The sequence below is a fragment of the Protopterus annectens genome, chromosome 1.part0 (assembly GCF_019279795.1).
Source record: "Protopterus annectens isolate FY-2018-M chromosome 1.part0, PAN1.0, whole genome shotgun sequence".
Classification (NCBI taxonomy): domain Eukaryota; kingdom Metazoa; phylum Chordata; order Ceratodontiformes; family Protopteridae; genus Protopterus; species Protopterus annectens.
Window position 1 is genome coordinate 1,558,182,675 of NC_056725.1, and position 20,433 is coordinate 1,558,203,107.

Below are 20,433 nucleotides of genomic sequence, written 5' to 3' on the forward strand. Positions count from 1 at the left end.
TTGGCCCACAAAGTGTAATTTAGGTGACTTAATGTAATAAAAGAACTATTACTGATGGACCTACATTGCTTGCAATTTCTACAAGCATATCTGCCTTTCTTAGTGCTTCCTGATCTCATACTGTTACTGTCTTTTTTGTTTCCAAATTCTAACGTGGACTTAATATTAAATTCTCTCTTGTAAGTGAATCTTGGTTTAGTAACAATTGTGTCAACCAGCTCCTTGTTACCTAATATAATTTTCCAATTATTTTCTATAATTTCTTTAATAAACCACATTTCGTTTACTATAGGTATGGAAAAAGCAATGTTGTAATCAGTGGAACCAATAGTTGAAATCTCTAACACTGGACTTACACAAATATCATTAGATGATAAAATAGGTGAAGCCACTCCCTTTCTCAACACCGCTACTTCCTTTTCAATTTTCTTTAACCATTCCTCACTATAACCTCTGGAGAGGAAAAGTGTTCTCAAAAATGAAACTTCTTTAACAAATGTGTCATCATCTGTAGTTAATCTACTCAAACGTATAATTTGACCTTTTACAACTCCCTTCTTCATGTGCTGTGGGTGTAGACTATCCTTGTGTAAGTATTGATTGGCAAAAGTTTGCTTCCTATAGACTCTACTGATGAAACTGTTTTTTTCTTTGTCCATACTTAAATGTAAGTCTAGGTAGGTGATAGATTCACTGAACCCACTGACTTTAAAATCTAAAAAGTCCGTGGTGGAGTTTAAATCATCTACCATATTTAGAAACTCATCATGTGTGCCTGTCCATAGAAAAAACAAATCATCAATATATCTGTAGTACACCTGCACTTTAGAGTAACTAGGGTGTTTGTTAAGAAATTTCAACTCCCAATTAGCCATCACTAAATTTGCAAAAGCTGGAGCTACCCTTGCCCCCATAGCTACTCCAGAAGTCTGTTTGTATAGGCATTTGTTAAATCTAAAAAAAATATTGTCGAAAGCTAAGTCCATTAAACTACACACTAAACCCACAGTAGAATATAATGCCCCTTTATGGTATGTATGCATTTATCTACACATAAAAAACACAAAAACTAGCCTTTATTCGTCAGAGACAAACGATCGTCAGTAACAAAAAACCATAAATACTTTAAAATGTTAAACATATCTGCTTTTATATACTTAGAAGCAGGTGTGGAAAATATACATATTGTTTAATTTTAAACTAGCCTACTCTTGACAAACAATATAAACAAGGCCATAAAAGTGCATTTTAGAACAGCAAGTACCCACCCCCACACACTACTACTGATTAGATCAAACTCATCGTAGTTAAGGAAAACACTACCTATCAATTTTCAACCCACATTCCAAGATCACGTATTAAGAAAAGCATAACATATACATAAAAAATATACATAACAAGACTTTTAACTAAAATCATTTTTGGCTAAGTAATACAATAAAGCCTTCATCAGGTATGTGACAGAACTAAAATCAAGAAAAAAACACATAGCTATCTAAACATAAACATAATCAAACCAAAACACTATAAATATAAAAATCCATCTAATAATATCTTAAAAATATCTAGTAAATATCCATCCATGTGTATTAGTGTGCATAAAAAACTAAGTTATTAACAGCTCAGATAAAATGTCAGTGCTTTGTTAAAAAAACTGTAATGACAGTTTTCAAGTTTATAGCCCAAAAAACATGTTTATACAATGGAAAACTAGTAGAAAATCCACAAAAATACAGAAAACAGTGGGTGAAGTAAACTACTAATGTATAAAGTGTGCAGGTGTGTGCATGAGCATCCAAGAGTATGGTAAATGGGGGAACTACACCAATACTACATGGTAACAGCAGCATGTAAAAACATGTGTTTTTAATTTACAATTTAAATTTCTGGTGTGATACAATAAATCTAATCAAAGCAGAATTGAGGTTAAAGTAACTAAACATATATATATATATATATATATATATATATATATATATATATATATATATATATATATATATATATATTATTATTTAGTATATTTTTAGTACAAAAAAATTCCTCAAAGAATTCCCTAAAAAACCTTTACAGATTGTGTGGCAGCTTATGTAAATTCAGCAATGCATTTAATTTCAGCTGCCAGCATAATTCTTTTTCTCCAACACAACATTGATGCCCCCTTCAAGTTCATCCATCTCCACATAATCCAGAATGATACATTTAAAACCAGAATGTCTGAGGTGTTCTAATAAGTGTTTGGATAAGGCGTTCCTCTGGCATTTATATCTGATGTTAGAAAGATGACCTAAAATCCTCCTTTTCAGTTTATTCATAGTCTTACCCACAAAAAATGTAGGGTAGACATTACACATGGCTCTATATACAACTTTTTCAGTATTACAGTTACACTTGTCTAAACATATTACTCAGTTTGAAAGACTGCAACTCTTCCTAAAAAAGAAGATCGAGGGAATGTTTTCCATGTGCTACATATACTGCCTTAGAGCACATTCCCTCTCTCTTATCTGTTTCTCACAAAAAATTTGAGGAGGGGACCTTTGCTGCATCTACAAAGCCTTGAAGGATCAAATCATATGTGATGCGTTACACGTCCACAAAACAAACAACACCTTAAACACCTGCTCAAAGGAGATAAACTTCTACCTCAACATAAACAGGACCTGCTGGTGTAATAGATATCATTCTCAAAGAATCCATCTTTTTTTGAAACAAACTTTCTTTGTATGGAAATCAAAGTAGCTTTCTGACTATGGCTATAAATGATCCATCGGACTAACATCGTAGTATGACTATACAAACCTATCAGAATTAGATTCCACAGCAGAGGTTCTTGAGTAACTCCACTAAGATCCACTGTTATGGCTACAATCACTACTCATGCTGGTAAAAAAATGTTTGGGGGGGGGGGTCTGCTACAGGTGAGCATTCTCTATTGTCTTGAACTAATTTTTGTTCTTCACTCTCAATTCCAACCTGCACCAGCACTGAAAAGGACCTAATGGTTGCAGCCGCTCCTCATGCTAGTAAAAAATGTGTGTGTGGAGGAGGATGCTGCTACAAGTGAGCATTCTCTAGTGTCATAGGCTAATTTCTGTCATTCATTCTCAATACTAACCTCAGCTAGCATTGAAGAAGGACTTAAGAACCAAATAATTCTGACCATCTAGTAAAATATAAATAAGCAAAAAAGCACACTGGCAAGCAAGCTACAGTTAAAGGCAGAAATACAATATTATATAGCTTCACAAAGTAAAAACAAGGAGAATATATAAACGAGAATGTGTGATCTTAAGTGAAGCAGAAAAGGAAAAGGACTTGTGGTTGCCATAATGTGTAGCATGTATCACATAATCCCATATAAAAATGTGAATCTTAGGTACGCGCAGAGCTGGAATATATAGCTTTGGGAGTGGAATCAAAGAAGGTTGGTATTCTCCTGACATTATGCAGAGCAAGGAGTGGATAATGATCTATTTGACATCCTGCAATCGGTTACAAAACCTTTGTTTCAAAATGGGTATTTAATTGGTTGAGGATGTGCACTAGAGAGTAATGTAAATGGTCAGGCCAGGGGCTCAAACAGTTAAAATATGAACCTCTGCTTGAGGACTTCAACCTTTCTTTTTAGTGTAGAAGAGATTGATTTATGGTGAAATAAGATCTAGATCCAGGAAATCCAGAGGGAGAGAGGAAAGGATGTGGAACTCAGGAGGAAGGACAGAAAATGACTGCAAAAAAAAAAAAGAATTGTAAGTACAGGACCAACATAAAAAGCATGCCTTAACAGAAATAGTAGTGGAAAGCTAGACCTTGTCCCTGTCAAGTTCGTAAGTCAAAGCATGAGATAAAGAGAAGTGTGTGACATGGAGATACATCGGGTTTAGCAGTAACACTGGAAAGACTTGATTGGTAGCAAGCCGTCTTCTGGTACCTTTTTATATAAAACAATCTGAATCAAATACAGACACTTAACCAACAGTGATGGGGACAAGAAAGAGGAGAATCACTCCATTCATCAGGGTTTTACCAGTTTACTTTTTTACAATAAAGGACCAATTTAAAGTCCTTCAACAAGGAGTGCCACTATCACTCTGTGATGCTTCTCCAGCAGTTATCCAAAGAGCATCTGCCCAGTTTTCCTGATCAATATATAAAATTAGGGTCTATATTAGAACACCGAACATTCAAAATTTCGAGTGTTCATAGGTTCATAGGTTGGTACTAGGCTATCAGCCCTAAGGCCTATACAAGCCTAGCCATAACAATTCCCTGGCTATTTCTTCCCACACTATTTACTTCCCTGGACCCCTGTCTAGCAGGGCGACTGACGTGATCCCCACGGTGAATTTCCTTTCTCCCATCCAATCGTCAAGGTTCCTTTTGAAGAGGACCAAAGAAGCACTCTGCTTAACATGTTCTATTATCGAACCCTATGAATTGAAAATTTAAAACATCGAACATTCAGAACAGCAAATTTTTTCCTAGGGAAAAAATCTGCTGTTCCAAAACACATACACACAACACAAGCACACCAAACAAACAGCAATCCACACACATACACCTAAACTCTTACACCTAACCCTACACTAAACTATACATACACCACTAAGTATCCACATACCTTAACCCTAACCCTAAGGTCCATCACTATTGCACAGTCACCCTAACCCTCACGTCCACACAATCATACACTTACCTGACCCGCGCCCTTACCCTAACTCACCTAACCCACCCTAACCCTCACGTCCACACAATCGCACACTTACCTAAACCCGACCCGTAACTTTCCACCACAGTGCTGAAAATACCGAAGCAACAGAAACGGACAACCAAATTCTTTCCCTATGAAAACATTCGGTTTTCTGTTTCTTCGATATTTTCAGCATTCGCTGAAAACAGGTCGATATTAGAACATTCGAAATTTTTAACGTTCGGTGTTCTAATATAGACCCTAAAATTATATGCATTAACTTATTATTTCTGTGTAATTCTACACTAGGTTTGAATATGAAAATTGTCCACAAAAAAAAAAAAGTGTCTTAGGGGACATTTATCACACTGGACATCTGGCAGGTGCACAATGATTATAACCCTCTGGTGAACTGGTTCAAATAGGCAGTTCTGGTGCTTGCCTGCACTTGTAACAAAAGCAGTGCGAAGAACAGCAACCATGCCATTGTAAGGGACAGATGTGGTCATGTTTATCATGTAAATGAACATGAATGTTACAGGGAGAAGGATCATATATAAACCTTTGAGCCAGCATGCTGTGCACATGCTGGAGGCTACCAATTATTTGTGTTAGTGTGCTTTTTGTGACTGCAAACTGTTTGTATTCTGAGATTCTCCATGATTTAGCACCTCCATATTCACAAAAATGAGCCTCATCATTGCAGAAAACAGAATTACAATTATCGTTTATGATACTTTCTAATACATAGCACTGTTTACACTTCGCAGAGTCCACACTGTCACATATTCTATGTCCACTGCCACTCCTTACTTAAGACAGCTCCATTGCTAACATCTTAATATGAAAGACAAGGCTTGCAAAAGTATGTGTTATTGCAGTTTGGTTACTCCTAAACATTGCCTGTTGCAAATGAAAGGAGAAATACATTCTCAGCTCTCATATCTATGATCACTTCCTTCCATCTTTCCTACAGTAAATCTCAGAAAGAAACCAAATGTCTACAGTTGTAAGGACAATTCTGTGCCAACATGCTTCACACTTCTTATCAATATTTATACTTTATATATGCATGATACATGTATGTCTGCATGTGTGTGTGTGTATGTATGTATGTATATATATATATATATATATATATATATATATATATATATATATATATATATATATCTATATATATATATGTGTGTGTGTGTGTGTATATGTGTGTGCATATGTATATATACAAACACAGACGCACACACAAACACTCACACACATATCTACATTGGATATAAAAAGTTTACACACCCCTGTTAAAATGCCAGGTTTTTGTGATATAAAAAAATGTGGTCTACTTGATATGGCCGACATTTCAGAATGTTGAAAAATATATGGCCGAGACCATATGATTGAAATTCAAAATGTCGACCATATAATAAAAAAAAAAAAACAACAACAAAAAAACCCCCCAAAAAACAAAATCCGCCCCCCCCCGAACTTAAATATACCAACTCTGAGATTGCACTACAGTGAGGAAGATGGAAATCTTTCCATTCTGCACTGTTTAAAGATGCCGGTTCTGGATGGTCGACATTTAGAATTTCGATCATATGGTCTTATGGTCTTCAACATTCTGAAATGTCAACCATGTGAAGGGGACCCAAAAAAATGAGGCCACAGTAAATCATTTCAAAACTTTTCCCACCTTTAATATGACCTATAGCCTGTACAATTCAATTGAAAAACAAACAAGTCTGTTAGGGGAAAAATAAAAAACGTACAATACGTTGATTGCATAAGTGTGCACACCCTTAAACTAATACTTTGTTGTTAGTAAATGGCCATACACTTCAAGATAAATTTAATTATGACAAAGACAAATGTAAAACCACGTATTTAGCGCTTTCATCTCTCCAGTAAGACTTCTTCAAAATGTATTCAATTATTTTTATTTTTAACCATTTATACAGTTTTCATTATTATTTTTCGTAATACTTTGTTGTGTGTGCACACCCTTAATCTAATACTTTGTTGAAGCACCTTTTGATTTAATTACAGCATTCAGTCTTCCTGAGTAGGAGTCTATCAGCATGGCACATCTTGACTTGACAATATCTGCCCACTCTTCCTTGCAAAAGTGCTCCAAATCTGTCAGATTGTGAGGGCATCTCTTGTGCACAGCCCTCTTCAGGTCACCCCACAGATTTTCTACTGGATTTAGGTCTGGGCTATGGTTGGACCATTCCAAAACTTTAATTTTCTTCTGGTGAAGGCATTCTTTTGTTGATTTGGATGTATGCTTGGGGTCATTGTCGTGTTGAAAGGTGAAATTCCTCTTCATCTTCAGTTTTCTAACAGATGCCTGAAGATTTTGGGCAAATGTTACTGGTATTTGGAACTGTTCATAATTCCTTCCACCTTGACTAAAGCCCTAGTTCCAGCTGAAGAAAAGCAGCCCCAAAGCATGATACTGCCACCATCATGCTTCACCGTGGGGATGGTGTTTTTTGGTGATATGAAGTGTTGTTTTTGCATCAAACGTACCTTTTAGAATTGTGGCCAAAATGTTCAGCCTTGGTCTCATCAGACCATAACACATTTTTCCCCACGCTTTTGGGAGATTTGATGTATTGTTTTGCACATTTTAGCTGGGCCTGGTTATTTTTCTGTGTAACAAAAGTCTTCCGTCTTGCAACCCTACCCCATAGTCCAGACATATGGAAAATACTGGAGATTGTTGTCACATGTAGTACACTACCAGTACTTGCCAGAAACTCCTGCAGCTCCTTCAGTGTTGCTGTAGGTCTCTTGGCAGCATCCCTGACCAGTTTTCGTCTGGTCTTTCCATCAGGTTTGGGGGGACATCTAGTTCTTTGCAATGTCACTGTTGTCCCATATTTTCTCCACCTTTTGATGACTGTCTTTATTGTGTTCCATGGTATATCTTATGCTGTGGAAATTTTTTTGTACCCTACTCCTGACTGATACCTTTCAACAATGAGATCCCGTTGATGCTTTGTAAGCTCTCTACGAACCATGGCTTTTGCTGTAGCAGGCAACTGAGTAAATGTCAGGAAAATCCTACTAGGACAGCTGAACTTTATTTGGGGTTAATAGGTTCATAGGTTCATAAGTTCATACTAGGCTATCTGCCCTAGGGCATTTATAAGCCTAGCCAGAATGTGTTTGGCTTTCGCCACCTATTTTAAATTTATTTTGCTATGCCCTTTTTCGAGGTTAGTATACTGTGCCTCTGTCTAACAGTGACACAGAAGTGATACCCGGGGTAAACCTACAATCTCCCATCCACTCATCAAGATTCCTCTTGAAGAGAGTCAATGAGGGACTCTGCCTAACCTGGACTGGGATTTTATTCCAGAGTGAAGGGATTATGAATCTGTCCCTGCAGCATGTCCTATTTATTTCAGTGCTGAGGTTCAAGTCTCTCGAGCGCATAGCTCGATGGGATTTGGATTTTCTGAGGTGCAGCATGTCCATTAATTCCGGGTTGGACATGGCTTTATACGTCAGGCACAGATCGCCTCTGAACAGGCGGTATGCCACTGAGTAGAGTTTCTTTAACCGGGCAGCATATGGCATCTGTTTGAGTCCTTTGATCCTCTTGGTGAGGTTCTTTAATTGATGGCAGGTGTGTACCCAAGAAGACTGAATGTTGTAATTAAATCAAAAGCTGCTTCAACAAAGTATTAGTTTAAGGGTGTGCACACTTATGCATCCAGCGTATTGTACATTTTTTATTTTTTATATTTTTCCCCTAACAGATTTGTTTGTTTTTCAATTGAATTGTACAGGTTATAGGTCACATTAAAGGTGGGAAAAGTTTTGAAATGATTTATTGTGGTCTTATTTTTTATGTCACAAAAACCTGGCATTTTAACAGAGGGGTGTAAACTTTTTATATCCACTGTATATATTTATAAACAACAACAAAAATCAGTTGCTCAGATTTGCTTGTTTTGCTCTTGTTTGAGATTGTAGTACAGTGAGGATAAGTGAATTTACCCTTTCCCCACTGTAGTACAACCTCAAATTTGGTGTTTATAATTATCAGGGAGTGTGATGGCTGCAGCCCCCCACATGGTGGGGTGGAGGGAGCCCCCCCACAAAAAAAAGTTTACTGTTTTTTTTATATGATGAATTTTGAGCAGTTGTGCTCGATAGCTTGCAGTTCAAGATGTTGCTCATTCAAGATAGCAGTCAACATCCATATATACATAACTATATAGATAGATATGCACATATACGTGTGTGTGTGTGTGTGTACACACACACACACACGCACACACACACACACACACACACACACACACACACACACACACACACACACACACACACACACACACACACACTTTTTTCTTTGCTGGCACTGCAACAACTTAACTTGTTTGATTGTGCTGAATGCCACCTATGGTAGTGCTACTAGAAATTTCAGTTTAGAAAGGACCATAAGTACAAGTATCCATTTTAGAAAGACACTGCATCAAAGAAACTGTTACTAGAAGTATGAAAATGAAACCAAGATGCTACAGTTAGAATGCAGAAGAGCAGTTAGCTGAAAGCAATATGCAAATTCCTGATGTATTTACAAACACTGCAAAGTCATTTTTTTCTTTTCATGTAACATTCTTACCCCACAACCTAGTCCATTGATTCGCTCACACTCCACCCTTCGGGAATGGGATTCAGAAAGCAGCCCTGCTCCACATCCTGGCTTAGGGCACAGCACTCCTCCCATCTGAAGGACATATTCCTCAGCTCCATAGTGCTGGTAGCGGTTGTACTAAACAAATTAAGCCAAGAAATATTCAAGTTAGCTTGCACTGAGCAAAAAATGTTTGCAGACTTCATCAAAACAAGACATAAAATTACTGAATAACACTGGCAACCAGCCTTTTGATTTTGACATTTGGTGTCAGATGTATGCATTCACATATCTACATAAAAAAACAAGGTAGTGAAATGATCAGGCATGACTATTTGCCAGTCCAGTAGGTGAATTAGCATTTACAAGTGGTAACAAAAGAGGTAGGAAAATACAAAAACAATCAAAGTACAGGATCTGCTAACAAAATACAAAATCAAGGTATTAAAACAACTAGAAAGCCACCAAAATAGTAAAATGGTGGATTTGAAAACATATGGGGAGTACAAATGGAAGTAAGCAAGTTTGTGTATACATATGGCAGAATTGAATGTCGAGGAGGTTAAAAGACTGAAGGTAAGGTTTTTGGCTGGATATGAGGGACAGTTTTAGGTAATGTGCCCTCTATGGAGGCAAGAGCACTTAGCTTGCGGTTAAAAGCAGGTAATGAGATCCTTTCTGAAGTTGGGAAATTTGGAGTTTTCTCTGAGTGGCTGATGGAGGGACTGCTAGAGAGAGGGAGCAACTATGGAGAAAGCATGTGTGGTAGATAGCAGGGAGGACACTGGATTGGAAAGACAGAGAGGGAGTACAGTTTGAGACAGACTGCATAAGCTGTAAGAAGATATTTCATGTGGTTAGGCAGAAACCATGGCAAAGGTAGGGTAATTATCACCAGGGTCTTAAGAAACCTAGTTGTGCAACCAAACCCAGTTTTGTTCTAGAGTTCCTTGGACACCTATATGGTGGAGTATGTTAATAAATATGTAGAAAGCGATCTCCGAGGAGAAACACAAACTATATAAACCAACACACGTCGTGGAACCAGACCTGATACCAAAGAAGAGTCCAGATGGTAAAATACTCCAATTTATTCACAAGCCACAAAATAGGTTAAACGCTTTCATCCGCCACACTACAGGACTTAGTAGTAGTAGTAGTGTGGCAGACGAAACTGTTTAACTTATTTTGTGGCTTGTGAATAAATTGGAGTATTTTATCATCTGGACTCTTCTTTGGTATCAGGTCTGGTTCCACGAGGTGTGTTGGTTTATATGTTAGTAAATAGGTAGCTAAGGGTTATGTGGGGGAGTAGGTTAGTTGGGGATTAATTTACTTACTGTCAACCTCTGCCCATCAGAGACATGTGGGCCAGACTGGGAGTAAATCTGCGACTTCCAATCCAGTGACCAAGGTTTCTTTTGAATAGGAAAAATCCATGTAGGGTCTGGGATGAACTAAGCTTCATGTAGATGGGGAGCCTATTCCATAGCACTGGGATCCTTTAAGACACATACTGGTCCCTCCAACAGGTTCTATTTATGTCACAGACACAGTTCAGGTCCTTAGATCTTGTTTTTTTGGTACTCTTTGTCTTGTGGATGTGCAAGAGATCCATCAGAGGTGGATCTGAGGATGCCTTATATTGCTAGGCATAGATTGCCTCTCAGTAACCTGCAGGAGATTGAGTACAGAGATAAGACCTTAAGGAGATCTGTGTAGCATAGTGTGCTCATGCCCTGGGTTCTCCTGGTGAGGAAGCATTGAGGACATTCCACATGTTGCAAGTGCCTGGTTAGGTACATGTCAAAGGGGGCATTGTACTCAATTGGGGGCTGATAAGTGCTGAATAGAGTAGTATTATTACTTCCTTGGACCTGGATTCCATGCCCTTGCTTATGAGTTGGGTGACATAGAATGATTTTCTTACTATCTTGGCTACATGTTGTTCGAACACTGGATTACTGTCTACATATATTCCCAGTTCCCTAACTATCAGATCAACTCTTAGGGGGTGTTTTATAGATAAAGCAATTAGCTTGGATGGACACATTTCTAAATGGTACTTTAACTCATTTCTTTGCATTACATTTTAATCCATGGCTTTTGAACTAGTCATTTGTTTGTATTAGACCATCTTAGGATGTTGGTGTTGTGATGGGAATCTATGATTGCTCACAGTTTCCAGTCATCTGCAAATTTGATGAGCCAGAGGCCTTTGTCATTAGTCTTGAGAAGTAGTTGCCAAATAGGAGTAGGCCCAACACACTGCCCTGGAGTACTCCACTGGTGACCAGTCTCTTGGTGGAGGCGGCCTCACCGATCCTGACTTCTTAGGTCCTGTTTGTGAGCCAGATGGTAATTCAGTGAGTTAAGTAGGGATTTATGCCATGTTCTGAGTGTTTGTCAACAATACTTGAGTGAGGTATTGTACTGAACACCTTGGCCAGGTCAAGGTATGCAATATGCACCGTTTTCCCCTCATCCAGGTTAAATAGGTAAAGCCAAATGGGGTCCAGTGTCTGTAGGTTGCCAATGTCCTTCTTGATCATTTCCATAATAATTCATTCCATGGCATTATATATTAGACTTGTCAGACTGATGGATCTGTAGTTCCTGGGGTCAGTTGATGGTCCACCCTTATAAGGAGGGATGGCTGTTGAGGTCCTCCATTCATCTGACATATAACCTGCTTTGAGGCGGTAGTTGAAGAGTTCCTCAAGTGGTCCTGCTAGATCATGCTTTAGGCTATTTAGGAGGCAATTGGGGATATTGTTGGGGCCCACTGAAGCAGTGTTTTGGCCTTATAGAATGACTCTAGGACCTGTTCCTGCTGACTGTTGGGATGGATATGCTAGATGGGGGCAGTGGGAGGCATGGGGGTGGAGTTAGAGCTAACTTTATCAGACAATAGATTTGCTATTTCAACCTGGTCAGTGAAGGCTGAGTCATTTACCACCAGTTCTGTACATTGCTGAGTATTACCTTTAAGGTTCCTTGCCACAGCTAAAGAAGGCCTTGTGTTTGTCCTTAGCATGGGAGGCTATCCTGACCTTGTAATTGTCCTTGTTTGACTTTATTAGACCTCTTAGTTTCTTGTTTGATTGAAACAAACAGCTCTCATTTCTGTGAAGGTTGCCCTTCCTGATTTTGGCCATGACTTTTTTCTTTAGTTATATAGGTAAAAGATTCCACCAGTGTGGTTTGCCTTTGGTGTTAGAGCTGGGCTTACTTTTGGTAGGTACAGCAGCCTCAATGCAGACATTTATACATTTGTACAGGGTTTCTGTAAATAATTCTGCATAGGTAGCTGTGTTCTTGGGATTTGTAAGAGCCATGGATTTTGATAAACTGTCACTTAATAGGATGAAGTTTGCTTTGGTATAGTTCCTAACAGTTATGGGTTTAGTTGGGTTTTCCAGGTTGATTTTTTTTATTTTAAGGGAGATAGCTTTGTGGTTCATCAATGAGGATATGGCATGGGGAGGGGGGTGTTGATAAATTGGAGGAAAATATTGTGTCTTTGAGTTAGAGGCAGTGTACATTTCCCAGTCTATAGAGGGGTAGTTAAAGTCTCCCATGAATAGGGCATTTGGTTGGATAGTGAGTGCCTCTGGTAGGTCTAGGTAAGAGGTGTGAGCTTCATGGGTGATAAAAGGCAATTTGTAGGTGGCCAGCACATGGTAGGAAACCTTGTTTATGGAGACTTGGAAGTAGATGAACTCCAGGACATCATTGTGTTTAACCAACCTAGAGTTGTATTTGCTGCTAATGTAGATAAAGACACCTCCATCTTTAGCCCGTCTGTGCTGCTATTGGTCTGAATATGGGGAAGGCACTATAGCCTTCCAATGGTGGAGTACTTTCTGCAGTTTTAAACCATGTCTTGGTAACATCACAGATGTCTACATTCTCCAGAAGGAGGACAGCTTGTAGGGTGTGGAGTTTCTTGTTTAGGCTCCTGACACTGAGCAGTAACACCTTAAGGTTGATTTGAGGGTTTTATTTTTGCCATGTTGGTAATGTTGTCATTTTGACATAGCCTAAGAAAGGATATAAGTGGCTGGATAAAATTTTAGCCAATATCTGAAAGCCCAGAGGGGACAGATGCAAACCATGCTTGGCAAGGCAAAGTCCTCCTACGCTAATAGGCATGGATTCTCCTCGACTGACACCAGAAATTAAGTCAATTATTAAAATCAATCATCTTGTGTTCATACTGTAGCATCATCCTTGGTGAAGGTAGAATGTTGCTCAGTGCAAGGCAAGTACCTGTCTGTGACACATATTCAGAGAGATCCATAATGTTTATTTTCATACAGTCTAGTGAGGTACGTCTTAGATAATTTACACCTACATGGACTATGATGTAATCGTATTAGTACCTGTGGAGCAGAGACTTCACTGCATGCATGATATTGTAGATCCTAGGTTCATAGGTGTTTACTAGGCTAACAACCATAATGGTCTTTTTAAGCCTAGCCATGCATCTCAAATCTCTGACAAGTTCTGATACCCTTGATGAATGTAAGCATGGGCCTGGGAGATGAACCATTTACAGGTTACCTGTTTGCATTAGAGACAGAGGTGCCAAACCAGGGCTGAATTTCTGGTTTCCCATCCAATTGTCCAAGTTGCACTTGAATTGGATTAGGGAGGAACTCTGCTTCACATGGATGGGGAGCCTGTTCCATAGACGGGATAGTCTCTGGGATACATACCTACCTCTCCAGCAGGTCCTATTTATATCACAGGCAAGCTTTAAGTCTTTAGAACTGTTCTGGTACTGTTTGTTTTGTGGATATGCAGGAGTTCCATCAGAGTGGGGTCTGACAATGCCCTACATACCAGGCATAGATCTCCCCTCAAAAGCCTGTAGGAGACAGAATACAGGAATAGGGCCTTGAGGTGGTCTGCATAGGACGTATTACTTATGCCCTGTGTTCTTTTAGTGAGGATTCCCTGTGGATGTTCCAGTTGCTGGATATGCCTGGTTAGGTACATACCAAAGGGGGCATTGTACTCAGTGATAGGTCTGATGAATGCCAAATACAGTGGAACAATGATTTCCATGGACGTAGATGCCATACCTTTGTTTATAAGTTGTGTAAAATAGAATGATTTCCTCACCACTGTAGACATGTGATGATCAAAGGTTAGATTAATATCTATGTGTGTCCCTAAGTCCCTGACTACTGGGTCAACTCTAAGGGGCGTGTTGTCAATATGATAGTTACCAGGGATGGATGACTTCCCAAGGGATACTATTATGCATTTTTTGACATTAGTTTTAGTCCATGACTCTGACACCAGTTGTTTGTCTGTGTCAGCCCCTCCTGGAGAAAATTTGTGTCAGTATGAGATTCAATGATAGCTCCTAATTTGCAATCATCTGTAAATTTACTCAGCCAGAGACCACTGACATTGGCCTTGACTTCTGAGAAGTAAATGCCGAAAAGGAGCGGTCCAAGGACTGATCCCTGAGGGACTCCACTTGTGACTGGCCTCTTTGTAGAGGTGGACTTCCCAATTCTAACTTCCTGGGTCCTGTCTGTGAGCCAGCTGGCTACCCACCGGGTGACATATGGGTTTGTAACTAAACTCCTGAGTTTGTCAACAATGCCAGAGTGGGGTATTTTGTCAAATGCCTTGGCCAGGTCAAGGTAGGCAGTGTGAATGATTTTGCCCTCATTCATTGCTTTGTTAACCTTCTCAAAGAAGTCCATCAGGTTGAGTAGGCATGTTCTGCCCTTGATAAAACCAAACTGGGTTGGGTCCAGTGTCTGGAGGTTTACTATATCTCTGCTGACCATCTCCATGACAATTATTTCCATGGCTTTATGCATAAGACTAGTGAGACTTATGGGTCTGTAGTTTCCAGGTTCTGTAGATGGCCCACCTTTGTGCAGAGGGATGACTGTTGCCTTTCTCCATTCATGAGGCATGAAGCCTGTTTGGAAGCTACAATTAAATAGTAATTCCAGAGGCCCTGACAGGTCACATTTCATGCTATTTAGAAGGCATCCTGGGATATTGTCTGGGCCCACTAATGCAGTGTTCTTGGTCTTAGAGACAGCATTAAGGACCTGTTCCCTAGTGATAGTAGGGGGAGTTAGATTTGATATTTCCTGAGGGAAGGATGAGAGGGAGACAGGAAGTTGGAGCTGAATTTATCAGCCAGGAAGTTTGCTACATCTTCTGGCTCACTATAGGTGGCTCCATTTACAATGAGCTCTGCACACAATTGTGCATCGCATTTGAGGATGCAGACATAGCTAAAGAATGCTTTGTGGTTGTCCTTGGCCTGGAAGGCCAAACTTACCTCAAATTTGGCTTTGCTAGACTTTATTTGTCCTCTGAGTTGTTTGTTTAGTTTAATGAGAGTGCTTTTATCCTGCTGTGTGCTGCACCTCTTAATTTTTGCCATGATTTTCTTCCTCCTGTTATACATCTGGTTGATTTTGTGATTCCACCAGGGTGCCTTGTTTTTTGAGTTAGTTCTGTACTTCTTCATGGTGGGTACATCTACCTTTATGCAGCTATTAACATGCTTGTACAGGGTTTCTGTGAACAGTTCTACATAGGCAGAAATGTTCTCAGGATTTATAGGGGCTTGAAATTTTGCCAGGTTCTCACTTAATAGCAGGACTTTAGCCTTAGAATAGTTCCTGAATATTCCTAGTTTAACTGGGGGTCCAGGTTTTATTTTTACTTCAAAGGAGACCATTTTGTGGTCTGACCTTACCAGGGAAGGCATTACTCTCCCATATTAGGGAGGACTAGATCCAGTATGGTTTCACCCCTGGTTGCTGTACTGACTATCTGGTCCAGGGAGTTTGTGTTTACAAAATCCAGGAATCTCTGTGCATGTATGTTTGATGTTGTATAGGATTCCCAGTAAATAGTGGGGTAATTAAAGTCACCTATGTATATAGTACTGGGTTGGATGGTTAGTGTTTCTAATACGTTTAAATACATGGTATGGGTTTCCTGGGTCATACAGGGGGACCTATAGCTTGCAAGGAAATGGTATAGGAGTTTACCTATGGTGATCTGAACATGGAGCAGCTCAAGTGCATTGTTCTGTTTGACCAGGCTTGAAGTATATTTATTTGTGATGTAACTTGAGACACCTCCACCTTTAGTCCCTGCCTGTGAAGTAGCTGGTCTTAATTTGTGGAAAGCATTATAACCCTGCACTGTTGGTGTGCTGTCCACAGCTTTAAACCATGTCTCTGAGATGGCACAGACATCAGCATTCTCTAGGGTAAAGAGTACTTCCAGGGAGTGGAGTTTTTTGTTTAGGCTCCTAGCATTGAGCAGTAATACCTTTAGATTTTCTTGGTTTTGATTTGCTATGTCGGAAGTACTTTCAGTTTGGCATTGCCTAAAAAAGGCACTACGGAGAAAGACAATGTTTTACCTAATATTCAAAAGCCTAGAGTGGAGAGGTGCAGACCATTCCTGGCAAAGTAGCATGTTCTGTTCACCATCTCCTTCCATGCTGACAAATATTGCACTCCCTTAGAATGACACCAGAACTAAGTCAATTATTAAAGTTAATCATCTTTTGTTCGTTTTATGGCATCATCCTTGGACTAGGTAAAATGCTGCTCAATGCTAGGCTCATACCAGCCTAAGACACAAATTCCAAGAGCTCTATGATGTCTGCCTTCATATAGTCTTGGGAGGTACGTCTCAGGTCATTTACTCCCACATGGACTATGACTGAGTCATATTGGTAATTGTGATCCACTGACCTGAGTGCATGCATAATGTGGCAGATCCTATCCCCTGTTAAGCAACTGACCATAACTTTCTCCTTACTCAGCCTGGTGAGAGGGACATCAGTGTGTCTCACAATGGAGTCTCCAGTGACTAGAATGTTGGAATGTGTGGTGACTTGCCGTATGGGCTTAGAGGTAGAGACTCCATGAGATGTGGCTGTATGCGTTGATGTGAGTGTTATTTTGAAAGAGTGCATTTAGGGCCACTGAGGGTATTCCTTATGTGTACTTTGTCTAGGAGGTCTTTGTGGTTTAGCAGGGTAACATGTAAGTGCCTCAGTAAATGTGGGTCTATATGTCTGCTTTGAATTGTGCATGATGGCTGCAGTATGCATTCTACTAACAACCTTATGGACATCAGGTGTACTTTTATGTGAGAGCTTTGCCTCTAGTGATGTTGTGTCAATACATCTCTCACATACCATATCAGTTTTGTTTGGGAATTAACTGAATGTCAGTAAAAATTAGCTAATTTTCTACATTGCGTTATGATGCCCATATCCACCAAGCTGGTAACGGAGACAGTAGGAAAGTTCATATCCATGGCAACAGATCCTTTTTTATTGATTAGACTTTTGAAGTGAGAATATCAATCACTGTCAGGAGTATCCAGTTTGCAACTACTTGGACAGTGCTTGCTTGTCACTGAAAACTAGTTGTCCTGTGTACAAGCAGGTATTGGAGAAATTTCAATTGTGTTTTTACAGGAAAAATGTCATTCAAGGTGGCCAAGTCTGTACAAAGCACTGCCAAACACTTGAGGGGAATTAATATGTAGACCCTGACAATTTAAAGAAGAAGTATTTAGGCAGATATTCTGAAGTTAGAAAGAAATCAAGCAGTACTTACTGAAAACAAAGAATTAGCTTGTCAAGAATGTGAAAGGATGGGAGTCGGATGAATGGCTACTGCCTGGCTACTACTAATGCTGGTCTCACCACAGCTTCACTCTGCTGGGATACAATATTCTTTTGCTTCTTCTCTCACCAGAAGCAAAATGTTACCACCAATCCCAAGAAGAAAAGCAGCCTGTTTGGTGATCCACAGTCTAGTCCCAGATGATGAAAGGGTCTGTAGGCTTGTTGCCTTTTTCTGGTAGATGCCTCAAAAAGCAACCAGACCAATCAGATACATTAAACACAGACACACTCTCCAATCAGAAAAAGTCAGGAGTCAATGTACTTTGCTCCTACTCTCACCAGGATCAGAATATAAGCACAGATTCCAAGCTGTCACCTATAAAGCAAGTATTAGGCTTTCTGGTGATCAGCAGTCTCCAGGAAATAATGTCACTGTACTTCTTCTGTCACCAGGGGAAAACAGAAGCACTTATCCCAAGATGACTACTGAGAGGCAGAATGTGGACTCTCCAGTAACTGATGGTCTTGCTATTCATGCTTAAAGGTAAGATGAAAGAAAAATGGTTTAGCCTAAATACTGCAGTGTGCACTAAGCAGTTAGATATCAAAATGGGTAACTTAAGTTTTACCTGTCTATAAAGTTAAGTTTTAGTGGAGAGCCACTATTTTTAAAGAGTGAGATAGACTGAAAGGGGTGGGCACTTTTGTATTCTGGTACTATGGAATACAGTAGGATGGCCAATAAATTTAAATAGTTGAAGGGGAGTGATTTCACCAAATGATAATTTTGTGCTTACTCATACCAGCCAGTAAAAGCAGAGAGTAAACAAGATATATGGTCAAATTACCATAAGGGGCAGGCAACTAGAAAGACAGTGGTGTTTAAGAACACAACATTAACAGGGTGGGAGGGTGAGAACAATTTCTGTCTGACTCACAAGAGACAGACCTGTGGTCTCTTTTCAAGTTTTAATATGCAGTTAAAAGCAGAATACAAGTAAAACACAGTGTAAATAAATCAAATCACAGTATACAAAACAGAAAAAGACAAAGTAATATAAAATACAAGAAACAAAAGCAAATTAGCCTTTCCCTCACAGCAAACTGTGGCAGAGTCTGGTTGAGCCTTTCCAGTGAAGCTTTGAAATGTTTCATTTTACCCCTGAAATAGAAGGTTTAGTTCCTAGTTCCAGCCCCTCAGTTCACAGATGATTATCCTTAACTGACCTGTTCTAACTTATGTGTGACTACTTAATTGACCTGTTCTAATTTCTGTCTGACTCACAAGAGGCAGAGCTGTGGTCTATTTTCAAGTTTTAATATGCAGTTAAAAGCAGAATATAAGTAAAACACAGTATAAAGAAAATAAATCATAGTATACAAAATAGAAAAAGGCAATAAAGTAATACATTATGCAAGACATAAAAAGCAAACTAACTTATCCCTCACTGCAAACTGTGGCAGAGTCTGGGTGAGCCTTTTCAGTAAAGCCATAATTTGTATTTCAAAAATTAATGTTTATTTTCCCTTCCATGTATTCAAACCCTGGACCTACTGCACATGAGGCCATAACTCTACCCACTCCACCCTAGCTCCAGATAGGCAACTAACCATTATCTACTCCTTGTCCAGCCTGGTGACAGGAGCATCTGTGTGTCATACAATAGAATCCCCTAAGACAACAGTACTAGGTAAAGTGTTTGCTTGCCTTATGGGCTTTGTTCTTGGGAGATCACTAGGTGTAGGCTTATGTGTAGTGTTAGGTGTTGCTTTTGGTGTGTGCTTTGCAGATTGCTGAGGGCAGGTGCTCCAGTTTGAAGGCTTAAGTAGTCTTTGAGGTTTGGAGAGATTTATTTTAAATATCTCAGCTTAAGAAGGTCTATGTGTGTGGTGAGCAGTATGTGTGAAGGATGTAGTGTGTGTTTTTAATAATCTTGTTTGTAGGCAAGATTTTTACCTCCAGTGAAGTTATGTATGTACATCTCTCAGATTTTAGCAACAGGAGTATAGAGTCGAATCCCAAACAGAAGAAAAACTCATTGTTTAATTGGGAGACATTTTACTTTCCAGTGTTGTTCTTGTGGGGGAGACTTTGTGATGACATGACAGAGTAAATTAAAGATAGTTTGGAGTCAGCTGGTATTATGTTCGAAGGGTGAGATGATAATGGGAAGACCTCATGTACTTACATATAGCTTATCTTTATTTGGCTCAAGTAGTCTTGTTTTGACTTTCTGTTTTTCTAGCTGTTTTGACCTTTGTGACCTTCAGATTTGAACTAGCTCTCTGTGTTCCTTTATTGTCTTCTGTGTGAGCCCTGGATTGTTTCATTTTGCTTCCGAGATGGGAGTTGAGAATTGCAGTATTTCATCTTTGGAATGACAGAACATCATAGCTTCACAGTATTGTGCTCTGAAGTTGCAGCTGGTCAGGTGGAAGAGA

General features: G+C 39.4%; 1 protein-coding gene across 1 annotated transcript in view; it reads right to left on the reverse strand.

Annotated features, from left to right (window-relative positions):
- PRKN (parkin RBR E3 ubiquitin protein ligase) overlaps positions 1 to 20,433 on the reverse strand; it is a 4,754,857-nt gene that overhangs the window by 1,144,286 nt on the left and 3,590,138 nt on the right. The window contains exon 8 of the mRNA XM_044073232.1: positions 9,333 to 9,482. Within this exon, the coding sequence (XP_043929167.1) occupies positions 9,333 to 9,482 (150 nt within the window). The remainder of the gene's footprint in view (positions 1 to 9,332; positions 9,483 to 20,433) is intronic.